The sequence below is a fragment of the Tamandua tetradactyla genome, chromosome 20, assembly GCF_023851605.1.
Source record: "Tamandua tetradactyla isolate mTamTet1 chromosome 20, mTamTet1.pri, whole genome shotgun sequence".
NCBI lineage: Eukaryota > Metazoa > Chordata > Mammalia > Pilosa > Myrmecophagidae > Tamandua > Tamandua tetradactyla.
The window spans coordinates 52,658,979-52,672,501 of NC_135346.1; the positions used below are offsets into that span (position 1 = coordinate 52,658,979).

Here is a 13,523-nt window from a genome sequence, read left to right on the forward strand (position 1 = left end):
AATGATCTCCAGGTAGAGGGAATAGCGAGTGCAAAGGCCCTGTGGTGGGAGTGTGGACCCGAGTAAAGTGTTTGACTTTTCTTTCAAGTGGGTTGGGCATCTCTAGGAGGCTTTTAGCAGGGAAGAGACATAATGGAATTTATATTTTTAGAGGATCCCTCTGGCTGGTGTGTGGAGGATAGACTGGTGGGGGGGGGGGTTGGGAGGCAAGAGAGGCAGCAGGGAGGAGGCTGTTGAGAAGTATAGGCTGGAGGTGACAGTGGCCCTGCCAAGGTGGTGAACGAAGAGAGAGCTGATGAGGAATTGAGCAAGACCTTGCTCAGTGAAGTATTCCCTCATGGCTTGGTACAGGCCCCATGAATAGAGATGAGGGTACTAGCTCCTGAGAGCTGCATTTTGGGGGTTTGGAGATGTGTGAGCCAGGAATGTGATGCTAAGGACCAGGCAAACTCTGGCGGCAAACCTGGTCTGGGTGTTGTCTCTCTCTCTCTCTCTCTCTCAGAACTGCTGCTGCTATTACTCCCCAAAGACTTTACATAATTCTGGCCCGGAGCCCTCCTCATTATGTCATGCACTGAGTGGAGGCTGGGTCACTCCATCGCATGCTTCGGTCGGTGGGAGAACGGAATTCTGGCTCCCCTGCTGCAGGAGCCTGGCGCAGACCCTCCCCATGCTGGGTAGGGGTGGCTCGGCTGGTGGAGGGAGGTGGAGAAAGGCAGTTGTGCCCCGGCTCCAGGCCCATTTGGCTTGCTTAGACAAAGGCTGAGGCTCTCCTCGATGGAATCTCGTTGATAAATGAGTGTGGGGTGTGCTTTGGGGAACATCTCCCTCGAGCTGGGGGCCCCTCCCCTGGATCCCAGGCCCCCGGTTAGTCTCTCATGCTGGGTTGCCTCTCAGAGCTTTTCTGTAAAATAGGGGCAACCTCACGGGGATGTGTAGCTTTATTGGGCTCACATAGGAGCCAGGGCTGTCCATAGTGGAAGCTGTTCTGGGGATAGCCGCTCAGGAGTGTACTGGGAAGGGGCAGACAGAGAAGAGGTTCCCCCTTGGACTCACTTGGGGTTGCTTGGGCTGCAGAACTGTGGCCTCACCCCCATCCGCCAGTCTCCCATCCCTGCCCCTGCCCTAGACCCTGCTCCCCAATCTCAGGAAGAACCAGAAAAGAACCAGAACCCTGCCTCCGGCACTGGTGAAGAAACTGAGTCTCAGAGGGCAGCATGGCTTGCTTAACATCACACAGACCAGAAATGGAATCAGACCTCATGAGTCCCAATCCAGGGTGCTTCCCACAGTGGGGGATGCCCATGACCCTGGAGGATGGCAGGAAGTTCAGTTCAGAGGCTGAGGCATGGGGAGCCAAGCATGGCTCCACCTCTGGCTTTTAAACCCATTTGATTTTTTCTACTATTTTTTTCCCCTGGAAAACAGTTTGGTTATGTAATTATTAGGAATCGTAAACAACAGACTGGGTTTTCCCTGTCCAAACTCTGAGGACAGGGTGTGAGACTCTTAACAGCATCCTTTTATGTATTCCTCACAATGACCATCCAAGACTAGGGATGGTTATACCCATTTTACAGGTGGACAAACTGAAGCCCAAGGTTGTACAGTTGCCGGGTGGGGCCAGGGATTCCCTACCCAGATCTGTGGATCTTTTCCCTTACATGTGCTGTCTGCCTCAGCAGAGGAAGCCCTGGGGAGCTGGAGATTCTACTGACCCCCCCACCCAACCCCGAGTGGGGTCCGAGCTAGATGGGGAGAGACCTAGACGGAGAAAAGCAAGTCCCAGAGCGGCTGTGCTGTTGGGCCCCGTGTTCCTGGGAAACCCAGGGAGTTGTAGGGAGTTTGAATAGAAGGGGATCAGGAAGAATTGAGGGCTTGTACCCCGCCCCCATCTTGGCCTTGGTTAATATTCCTGACTCAGTATTTACTAGGGATGGGGGAAGGTGGAGAGAAGAATGTACCTCCCCTTGTTTCTAGAATTACTGAATTCTTGTTAGATCTTTAAATTTTATGTAAATTCTTCTTCTTTTTTTTTCCCCCTGGAAAGGTGGGTATCATATTTTAATTAGTAGTGGTGTCAAAGGAAGGCTAGATTAATTACTGGAAATCTCAAGTTCCAGATGGTTTTAATTTTCACAGCAGGGGACCAAGGTATATATTTTTTAAATTTTTATTAAAATCATTCCCAGTATATTTTAGGGGCACCGAGGTACACTCTCTATGGCTCCAAGGATACTATACTCAGGAATTTGGGGCTGTGATTTTTATTATGGAGAAGCAAATCCCTTGTCACTGAAATTAAAATTATGTGGGTAAGGGAGGGGCAGGTGCTGCGAAGCAAAGGGTTAGAGGAGGGAGTGCAAGAATCGGGGTGAGGGGTTGGGGGGGGACACAGAACAATGGCAAGAGATGAAAGACAAAGAAGGGGAGCAGAGCTAGGCACAACGGTTCAAAACTAGAGAGGAGAGCTCAGAGAAGGTGCATGGCCTACGCAAAGTCACACAGCATCTTAGTGGGGAGAAATTGTGACTGACAAGGGACAGAGAGGGGTCTGGACATAGCATACCTAATCAAGGGACAATCACCCTTTGGTCACTTGTTCTTGTTCAGGGAGGGCTTTGGACATCATGTCTGGACACTGTCATCCTAAGGGAGACTCTGTGGAGCACAGTTGGTCTAATGTGGGGTCTTCTACCCCTAGACCAGAAGATCCTTGGGTCCTGATTGGGACATCTGGGCTCCTGGGAGTTAGTCACACATCCCTCCCCCCCCCCCCCAGCCTGGTGGCCTGGATTGGGGGAAGTGGAATATACTGAATATGGCATTCCTTCTCCTGGGGCTGGCACCTCCCCTCCCCCGCATGAAGAGGCCAGGGCAAAGGTACACAAGGGGGTCTAGAAGGGTTCCAGGTGTTTGCCCTGGGGGTGGGGGCCTCTGATGTAACTTGTGGAGGAAGTAGTTTGAAGGCAGGGTGTATGTGTGTGTATACGTGTGTGCCTGTATGCGTGCATGCATGCATCCCTCTACCCCTTAGTTCTAGGACTGCTGCCGACTCGGGGCTATGTGCATGGCTGCCTTTCCTGCTTTGGGGAATGGAGGTGAGGGGCTGAGGGAGGCAGGGGAGGAGAAGGGCACATCATTATTTAGCCACAAGGGGCAGAATTTGCCTCAGGATGGAGCTGTCTGGGTTCTAAGCAGAGCCAAGAGAGGCTGGAGAGTGGGGGACAAGTGATGGACGGCTTCCATATCCCTGGCTGAGGGGCAGGGTGCTCTGATGAGATCTGTCAGAGGTCTCCACCAAGCCTGATGGTGGAGGAATGGGGGATAAGAGACAAGGTCAGGGACCACCGTCGCTGAGCCTTTAGGCCAACCCATTGCCCCTGGTAAAAAACGTGTCTTGTTCCCCTTCTGCCTTCCGAAGCCCAGCTCCTAGTGGAGACAGACACCTTCGGTAGTCAAGTCCGGATCAAGGGCAAGGAGACGGAATTCTACCTGTGTATGAACCGGAAAGGCAAGCTCGTGGGAAAGGTGAGTGATGGCCCGAGTACCCAGGGAACTTGGGGGGTCCCCTGGTGACCCTGGGGAGCTGGGCTGATGTGTCCAGGGTTCTGTCAGCTCCAAAAGGAAAACAGGCCCAGCCAGGGTGTGTGCGTGTGTGAGTCCCACTGTAATCTTTTCCGTTCATCCCACCACCCCGCCTCTTTCTTGCTCTCTGCCCTGGTACCCCCAGCCCGGCAGGCTGAGGTTTCCATGGCTGAGACTTTGGGGTGCACGCAGGATCCTGTTCTCTCCTGGTGGATGTGGAGCTCTGGCTTCCTTGGTAGTGGGAGCGGTGGCTTCGATTTCCCCCCCGGGTCTCCACCTGCATGTACCTGATGTCTGGGAACAGGGACCCGGTAGCCAAGGGTGGTGGCTGCAGGGATTGTTTTAACAATCACTAGGGCTTACAGTGCGGCAGCAGCGCCTCCGGAACCCGGCCGCCTAGTCAGCGCCGGGCCTCACGGTTCTAGCATTTCAGGAAGATTTTATTACTTTGGAACCGGCAAGAGAGCCGCATGCAACAAATTAAGGTGGGGGTGGAGTGGGGAGGAGGTGGACCCACGTGCCGGTGGCTCTGAGCCTCCAGTGATGCTGCCTCTGGGTGCCCCCCTTTTTTCCTGCGTGCACTTGTTTGTGAAGTTCCCACACTTGCTTCCTTTGGGTGTTCACCAGCTAAGAAGCTCTGCTGTGTTGTCACGCTCTGCGATCCCTCTTCTCTCTGCAGGGAGCCTCTTTCTGGACAGGTGGATTGGGGGGTGGAGGGTAGACCCAAATTCCTGGAGGTGGGGAGTGGGGTGGGCTTCTCCTTTTGAGGGCAAGGACCTGACTGATTATTTGGTATTTTTTTTCCACCTTGTTTGGGGGTGTGTGTGTGACCATAGTCTTGTTTATGCGATTTTTTGATTTCTCGAATCCCGTAACTCCTATCCCTCCCACCGCCCATAGGGCAATGGAAGGAAAGAATGCAACGTGCCAGGGTTTTGTTGCATTAATAATACTGCAATAGCCTCCATTAATTGAGCACCTACTTTCTGCCAGACACTGAGCAATAACACTCCCAATTAATCCCATGAGGTTGGTACCATTACATTCTCCGTTGCACAGATGAGAAAGCTAAGGCTTGGTTGTGTCCCGGGCCCATGTCCCAGGTCCCACACTAGAGCTTGGCGAGTTTTGAGCGAAGCCCTGCTTGGAAGGAAAAGATTCCAGCCGCACTGCCCACACCAACTTAAGCTTCTCAAAGAGCAAAATAATAGTAATCCGCATAGCGCGTCTTCTTGATGCTGAGGAGTGGTTTTAATTAGTGATTCACTTTCCGCCGTCCAAGGCTGGGGTGAATGGGGGCGGGGGCGGTGGTGGCTGCTCTCGGGCTGGGGGTCGGGGACCGCGGGGCGCGGGCCGAGTGGGAGGGGGCGCTGCAGCGCCGGGGCGCGGGCGCCGGGTCCTCCTGGCCGTCCGTTTCCTGTGGCGGGGCGGCCCGGCGCTTTGTTCTCCTGCCCGCCTGGGCCGCCTCCCAGGCCCAACCTGCTTTGAGTTTTAGGCTCGCTTTTCTTTCTTTCTTTTTTTCTTTTTAAAGGAAGGGGCAGGCGTCACCTCCCGCCCCCCTCCCCCGCCCGTGCCGGTGCCCACGCGGACTTCCGCGCGGGGCGTACCCCTCCCCGGCTGCGCACGCTTCCCGGCATGTTGACCCCAGGAGGGCCATCCCGGGGTCAAAAGAGCAGCCCCATCCCCTCGGGCCGCTGCACCCCCGCCCCCCCCCCCCCGCCCCGCCGCAACAACCCCCCTCCCCCCGCCGCCGGTCCGCCCTCCAGCCCCGCCGGCTGGCCGCTGAGTCACCGCTTCCACAGGAGCCGGCTCCGATTTCCTGCCCCCTCGCCCTCTCTCCCGTCATTAATATTGGTGACGGTTCAGCTGGCGCGCGGCGCGCGGCGCAGCAGGGGGAGGCTGCCCCCCCAGCCCACCCCCCACCCCAGCCCGGGCCGCCCGTCTCCCCCGTCTCCCCCCCTTCCTTCCCCCCTCCCACGCCCGCCCCCTCATTGCAGCTCCCCCATCCCTTCCAATCTCCTTTCTTCCGGACTGCTTCTAGGAGCACCAACTGTGTCCCCCAGATCCACCTGTGCTGACTTCAACTGGGGCAGGACCCCTCTTGGGAAAGGAACTCCCCTTATCCTCTCTGGTTCCTGAAGCTGGAATCCTCAGGCTCTCAGGCTGCTGACCTACCTGCGGCCTCCCTGGCCAGTCACGCCCTGGCTTTGGCATCAGCCTTGCTTAATAGCTGGGTGGGAGCCTCCTTCTTCCCTAACTCTGACACTTCCACTGTTCCGGCCTCAGATCCTCATGGGAAGTATGGCCCCAGTCCCAGCTGCCTGCCTCACTGCCTGGATTGCCAGGCTCAGGTCTCCTGTCCCTCACCTCCAGGCCTTTCCCCACCGCTCTACCCTTAGCCTTCTGTAGCACAAATAAGATCAGGTCTCTCTTGCTCCTCTACCCCACCCCCAGCTCAAAACTGGTTCAGGGGTCCCCAGCACCCACTGGAGAACAGCCATGTTCCAGGCCCTGGGGAGCCTCCCTGGCCTCCTGGCCCTGTCACCTGCCCTCCTGCTCCTGTGCCACAGACACCTGCCACGGCAGACCACAGACCACCCTCTCCTGGACGGGACCCTCGGGCTTAGCACATTCTGTTCCCCCCCATCAGAACTGCCTTCCCTTGTTCGTCTGCCTTGAGTCCTTACTCCTCCTCTAGAGCCTCTAGCTTCCCCGACCCCTCAGTAAGCCCACCCACCCCAGAGCTCATGGTCCCCCTGCATGGCCCTCTGCTGCCTGGCTGCTAACTGGGGTTATCACTATCTGTCTTCATGTCTGCCTCCCCCACTGGACTGGGAGCTCGAGTGCCGGTTCTGGGACTTTCCATCCTTACTCTGTGTACTTGGCTAAAGGACTGAGGGGGCACCAATGAAATCGAAATATGATTCTTGGTTTCCAAGGGATTGACTTTTGACCTAAGGCAAGAATTAGTGGCATCAGTCCCGGGAGCCACAGCACCCTCACCTTGCTGAGCCTCGGTGTCCTCATCTGTAAAATGGGAATAATAATGTGCTATGAGATCGTGTGAGTTAAGTGCCGAACACTTAGTAGGTACTTGTTAAATATTAGTTCCCTTCCCCTTTGAAGCCATGTCACAAGGTCACCTGGGGGAGTCCTTGGCCTCAGCTCAGGCTCTGACTGTTTTGGAGTGGCTGAGAGCCTCAACTGGAAGCTTCCTTGGACTTTCTTGAACCTGGGTCCCAGCCTTGCACATCCTCTGGCCACAGCAGAGAACATACATTCAGCCCCAACAGAGCCTTTCCAGATGTTCCTTGGCTGTAGCTAATACCTACATGTGTTGCACTGATCGTGAACCAGAGCCCTATTCCTGAGCCCCTGCAGAAGCCCTCCTTCTCCCACCACCTCTCAGGAGCACACACACCCACTGGGCCCAAGACGCAACACTTCCTTTCATTCTGTACAGTTAGTGAGTGCCACTATGCGCCAGGCATTTTCCCCCACTTCTGGACACTCAGCCCAGACAGGCTTTATCTCATCTGCCCCCACTCTGTGATCACTGGCAAATCCTCTTTGGAGGTGGGGACAAAGAATGACAGACCCTCTCAGTGCAGGGCTAACCTGCCCATAACCATGCATTTGGTAAGACTGCTTGGATAGCAAGTGACTGAAAGCTAATTCAAAATGCCTTAGGCAGAAAGGGAATTTTTTGGCTTCTATAATGCAAAAGTCCGGGGGTAGTTCTGGCTCAGGTAAGACTGGCTCTAGCAGCCTAATGATGTCATTGGGATTCAGTGGTCAGATGAAATAGAAGGAATAAGACACCAGTTGGCAAAGAGGGAGGTTGGTGCTGGTAGTGGGGGAGAGGGAATAATCAAACTCCACTAAATCATCGTGGTTCTGAGTGCCTCTCTGAACACAGAGGCCTCTCCCTTGTCTGAACCAACTGAGTCAGAATTTCCAGGGGTGGGGTCCAGGCACAGGTAGTTTTTAAATTTCTGCAAGTGACAAACAGGATCGTAGAGCCCCAATCAGGAGCAGGGCAAACGCCAAGGTCGGGGCGGATGCCCTTAGCTGCTTGTCCACTGTAGTATCCAAGTCCTCTGAGGACCTTGTGATCCTCAGGGGTTCCGTGGCTGCCCCTCAGGTGGCTCTCCTAGCTCTAAGTTTTGGGAAATTCAGTTTGCAGCCCAGCCCAAGCATTAATGTTGTGTACCAGGCACTGTGCTAGAACCTTGTTGTATGCCAAGGGTCGCAGTGTGGTCCTGGGATAAGTGAGGGTTTGGACGGGCATCTCCTGCTCCTCTGCACTCTTCCTCCTGTGGACCTCTCTGGAATGCACAGAGGAGAAGCAAGCTGCAGCTTTAAAGCCAGGTTCAAATCTTGGCTCTGCTACTTATAAGCTCCATGACTTTGGGCAAGCCCCTTCACCAATTTGAGCTCTGTTTTCTTCTACCAGGTAGAGTTTACTCCAGCAGGCTAAGAGGATTAAGTGAAATAATGGATAGAAAAATGCCTGGCCTAGAGTAGGCAATCAATAAGTGTGGAATGAATGGGTGAATAGATGAATAGGGAAGAAGACCAAGTGGGCCAGGCTGGGGACTCTGGCCCCCTGTCTGTTCTTTCCCCCTTCTCAGCCACCTCCCCTGGGAAGGCCTCTTTGGCTGGTGATTGTCTCTAGGACATTCCTAAAGGAGCCAGGAGATAGTTCATTTTCAGTTCAAAGAAAACTTTCATGTGTCACTTTCCTCCCAGTGATCCTCACCTCCCTTGCACCACCAATGCTCTCTGGGCATCTCTGTCTGGGCTAAGGCCAGTGCTGAGCTGGGAGAGGACTAGGAAGCAGTCTCAACCTCACAGAGGGCTCATGAGGAGGCAGGCAGACCAGAATTGCTCTGTTGGGAGGAGGGGGTGGGCGAATGGGTGCCAGAGAGGTTCAGAAGATGGAGCACATGAGCCCAGTAATGCCTGATACTTGAATGGAGTTTTGAAGGAAGAGAAGGGATTGCCTAAGGAGAAATGTCGCAGTCAGGGAAGACTTCCCAGAGGAGGTGGTTAGCTTTGCTATGCTTTAAAGGATGAAAGCAGTTTTCTAGGTAGTGGCAGGTGTTCTAGGGAGGAGCAAAAGTATGGCGTGGCCTTTCTTTCATTTTGCTCTGACAGTTCAGGTGAGACTTAGGTTGGACAGGCAGCTTCCAGAATTATAAGGGGCTGGGGGGGGGGGAGAACCTAGGGATCACCCTCTTCTCCCCCATTTTGCATCTATGCTCTGGCTCCTCCACATATATTCACCCTACCCAGACTGCCCTCTGAGTCCCACACATGTCCCTCAGGCCCATGCCCTGCCCACACTGCAGTCTGCTTGAAAGATCTCTCCTCTGAAGAGTGTTTTCTTACCCTGCCTGTCCCTTTCTGCAAAGTTCAGCACTTTGTCTGTAGGACTCAGGCTTGCCCTCCACTCAAAGGTGAATGTTCCTGGAAGCTCCAGCCCGTTTTCCACTTCAAACAAAAGGCTGGAACTCGCACCTCAGTCTCCACACAGGGCCAGGCCGCTGGGCTTCCAACTTGGCCGGGCGTCCGTCTGCAGCGAGGAGTGGGCCCGGCCTACATTTGGAGATGTTAGTTGGAAACTGGAGTGCTGCTAATTCAGGCCTCCAACTCTGTGTGTTTCCCACTCTTCCACATGGAGCAGTTGGCTGTCTCGGGGAGGAGATTCAAAGCCCTGCCTCCTCACCATCCTCGGTCCAGACCAGATTCAAGGGAGGGAGGTGAGGCCGGTCAGAACCACCTGCTCTTCACAAACCATTTGTTTATAAGTGTCACTCTTCCTGGCCCTCATGACTTCTCTGTGACACAGAGGTCATTGTCCCTGTTTGGTAGACAGGGAATCTGAGGTTTAGAGAGCGCAGTTTAACTTGCCTGAGGTCACACAAGGAAATGTCAGAGCTGATTTGCCATCTGACTCCCAACCGAGGGCTCTTTGCCCAGCACCCCCAGTCTCGCAGGGAGTTCACATGTCTGCTCCGGAGCCTGAAACCCAGAACCAGAGACACAGACTCAAGAGTTTGACCATCATAAGGCTCTTATTTTTGAAGGTCCCTTGTCCACATCATGCCAAACATTAAAATGCACTCACATTCCACATTAAATATGATTTATATTTAATTCTGTAACAGTGGAGTTGAGCTGTAGTTGGGTAGCTGACTTCATGCACATCTGTCAAGACTTCTTTCTGTCGCAAGTGGTAGAGCCCAATCTCAACTGATTTACGGGAAATGATGTATTATCGGGCCACAGAACTGGGAGGTACCTTGAGCTTCAGATGTGGCTTGATACAGAGCCCAAATAAAGTGATCAGAACTTGAGTTCTCTTATTCTCTTCCTCTCAGCGTTTCTTCCTCTGTGCTGGCTTTGATGGCATGCAGGCTTTCACTCATGATGATAAAGTGGCTGCCTCAGCTTCAGCCTCATCTTTTCTTCAAGGTGAAATCAGCCTATGTTTTTTTGAGGTCGCTGATACCAAAATCTCAGGGATCACTTTAATTGACTGACTGAGGTCACATGCTGAATCTGACACAGTCATCAAAGTCCAGGGAAAGTAGCAGGCTACGTCCAGGTGTCTGAGTGGAATGCAACCCACCTCCGCCAGACTGGAAAGGTGGAGGCTGGGGCAGGGGTGACTTCCCAAATGCCTTTATTGGAGGTTGGGGATGGATGCAAGGGTGGCCAGTATAAAACTCCACTCCAGCTATCCAGGAGGTGAAACATTTGAGGCCACAGCTTAGTTCTGTGTATGTGGGACACCGACCTCAGGCCCTCTCAACCCTGCTGCCCAGAGCTGTGGCCACACCCATGGCCTCTTTTAGCTCTGCCCCTCTGCACCCTGGCCCACCCCTTCTCACCGCCTCCTCCTCTCTCCCCCTGCAGCCTGATGGCACCAGCAAAGAGTGTGTGTTCATCGAGAAGGTCCTGGAGAACAATTACACGGCCCTGATGTCAGCCAAGTACTCAGGCTGGTACGTGGGCTTCACCAAGAAGGGGCGGCCACGGAAGGGCCCCAAAACCCGGGAGAACCAGCAGGACGTGCATTTCATGAAGCGCTACCCCAAGGGGCAGGCGGAGCTGCAGAAGCCCTTCAAGTACACCACGGTGACCAAAAGGTCCCGGCGGATCCGGCCCACGCACCCCGGCTAGGCGGGCCCTCCAGGCCCTCCAGGGCTGCCCCCGCCCACAACCACACTCACAGAGAACTGTATCAGAGGAATATTTTTACATGAAAAAAAAAATAAGGAAGAAGCTCTATTTTTGTACATTGTGTTTAAAAGAAGACAAAAACTGAACCAAAACTCTTGGTGGGGGGGGGAGGTGGCGGTGGTGGTGGCAATAAGGATTTTCTTGTTGACTTGAAACCCCCTGTGACGAAAGACTCGTGTAAAGGGACTGTTGTCAACCCACGGGTGCTTGTCTCTGTCTAGGAACAGACAACTCTAAACGTGTCCCCAGAGGAGGACTTGAATGAGGAGTCCAACACGACACTCGGAGAAACCAAAGTCCTTTTTCCCAAAGGTTCTGAAAGCAAAAAAAAAAAAAAAGCCAAAAAAGGGAGAATATACAGAAAGCGAAAGTGGTACCACCCGTCAAACTCCGCCCCCCAGCCCCCAACCTTTTCCAACCCCCCACCCGTGCCCCGAACCCCAACAAAAATCGCTCTCTGGTTTGCAGTCATTTATTTATTGTCCGCTGCAAGCTGTCCTGAGACACCGCGCAGGGAAGGCGTGCCCCTCGGAATTCTCGGCGCCTCGACCTTCCGACGACAGACGGCCTCGTCCAATCATGGTGACCCTGCATTGCTCGCAGTTCTGGGGGATGCTGCTATCGACCTTCCGTGACTCACGTGACCTAATACGCCAATGATAAGGGAATATTTTAAAACCAGCTATATTATATATATTATATATATATATAAGCTATTTATTTCACCTCTCTGTATATTGCAGTTTCATGAACCAAGTATTACTGCCTCAACAATTAAAAACAACCAACAAATTATTTAAAAAAACATGAGGCGAGTGGTGGCAAGGGACGGGGCAGGGGATGGTGCTCAGGCAGGGTGGTCCTTTTGTGTTTCATTCCTTGTAGTCTTTTGTCTTTGCACTGAGAACTGGGGCTTTGGCCATTCATTCATTCACTCATTTATTCTACACTCACTATGCACTGTTAGGCCCCCAGAATGCAGCCTTTAAACAAAATAGATGGACATTTTTGCCTTCAGGGAGGGTATATTCTAATGAGTCTTGATTCAATGATTGATTCAATCATTCATTAACATATATTTACCTATTCTAGGTACTGGAGATTTATCAGAGAACAGAAGAAAAAAATATTCTTTGCTGCAGAGAACTTCACTTCTAGTAATTCATTGATTCGTTGCTTCAATCACTGATTTTTTGATGGAGTCAAAAATTTATTTATATTTATTAAGCACTTACTAAGTGCCAAGCACTGTTCTAGGTGCTGATAATCCATCAAAGAGCAAAATGGACAAAAAGTTAGGCCTCATGGAGCTTGCAGTCAAGGGATTAATTGACTGGGTCATCAGTTATTCCCTTCCACATACTTGTCTGGCTGGGTGCAGGTCGAACAGGTCCACAGTGGACCCTGTTTTTTCCAGTCTGGGGTTTGAGGAGTCCTAAGGTCTGGGTGAGGTTGGGAGCTGGTGTTTCACGATAAAGACATATATTATCTCCCTTTCCTGTTCATTCAAAGGATAAAGCAGGCCCCAAGTGTAGAATGAAGAGCAGCTTAGTGGCATCACCAGGGATTCAAGTTCTTTGTTAACTTCCAGGGACCCTTGCTTTTAGGTCTTTCCAAAGGCGTGGGGTGAGGCCAGGTGAGTCTTGAGATTGAAAGCAGAGGGAGGGTTCTGGAGTTCCCTGACTGAGGTTAGTTTGGGCAGAGTGGGCAAGTGGGTACTGAGTGCTGTTCCTAGTCTTTTTCCTTCTCCTGGCTTCAAAGCAGAGTCTCTTTCCTGGGCAAACTGCTCATCCCACTCCTACCAAATAGAACTGGAGGTTTGAATGAGAAAGCGTGCTTTCTGGGGTCCTTCTGCCACCAAGACTGTTGGGGAAGGGAGCCCCAATGAGTCCCAAGGAGAAGTGCCCTGGCAAGGACACCTCTGCAGGCTCCTGGTTGGAGAGGGGCTGGGCCGCTTCTAGGCCATGTGTTCCCTCTGCGACCCGCCTCAAAAGGTCAGGGCTGAAGTTAAGCCTTACTACTGCCTTCCTTCTCTCTTCCCCCCTGGGTCCTGTCCCACGTGTCTGTGGCTCATCCTTCTGCCCATCATGACACATTTCCTCAGGGCTTCCTGAAGCCCTTTTAGTCTCATTACATCCTCAGGACAACCTGAGGAAGGTACTATTATCATCCCCATTTTATAGATGAGGAGACCGAGGCTTAAGAACATTAAACCATTTCCCTAAGACACCCAATAAGAAAGCGGTGGGGGGCCTATATTCAAATCCTAGATTCTCTAGGATTAAAGAACTGTCATTTCTGTGGGCATCCACACAATGACTCTGTGTAGGAGACAGGTACTCCTAAACACCTACATTTTTTTAAATTTCAATTACGTTTTTGAGCAGTTTTAGGTTTACAGAAAGATCATGCAGAAAATTCAGAGTTCCCATATCCTGACCCCCTCACATGCAATTTTCCCTATTATTAACATTTTGCATTAGTATCTGCCTTTGTTAAAATTGATGAACTGACAGTGTCATAATTATATTATTAGCTAAAGTCCATAGTTTGCATTAGGGTGTACTCTTTGTGTTTTACAGCTCCGTGGGCTTTTTAGAAAAGATTTTATTGCAGTGACATATACCTAACATAAAATTTCCTATTTTAACTGCATTTAAGAATACCATTCCATGCTGTTAATT

At 52.3% G+C, this 13,523-nt stretch overlaps 1 protein-coding gene across 1 annotated transcript in view; it reads left to right on the forward strand.

Moving 5' to 3' along the window:
- FGF18 (fibroblast growth factor 18) overlaps positions 1 to 11,615 on the forward strand; it is a 33,582-nt gene extending 21,967 nt beyond the window's left edge. Inside the window, exons 4-5 of the mRNA XM_077137988.1 lie at positions 3,425 to 3,531; positions 10,513 to 11,615. Coding sequence (XP_076994103.1) covers positions 3,425 to 3,531; positions 10,513 to 10,779 — 374 coding nt within the window. The 3' untranslated portion in view covers positions 10,780 to 11,615. The remainder of the gene's footprint in view (positions 1 to 3,424; positions 3,532 to 10,512) is intronic.
- The last annotated feature ends 1,908 nt before the right edge of the window (positions 11,616 to 13,523 follow it).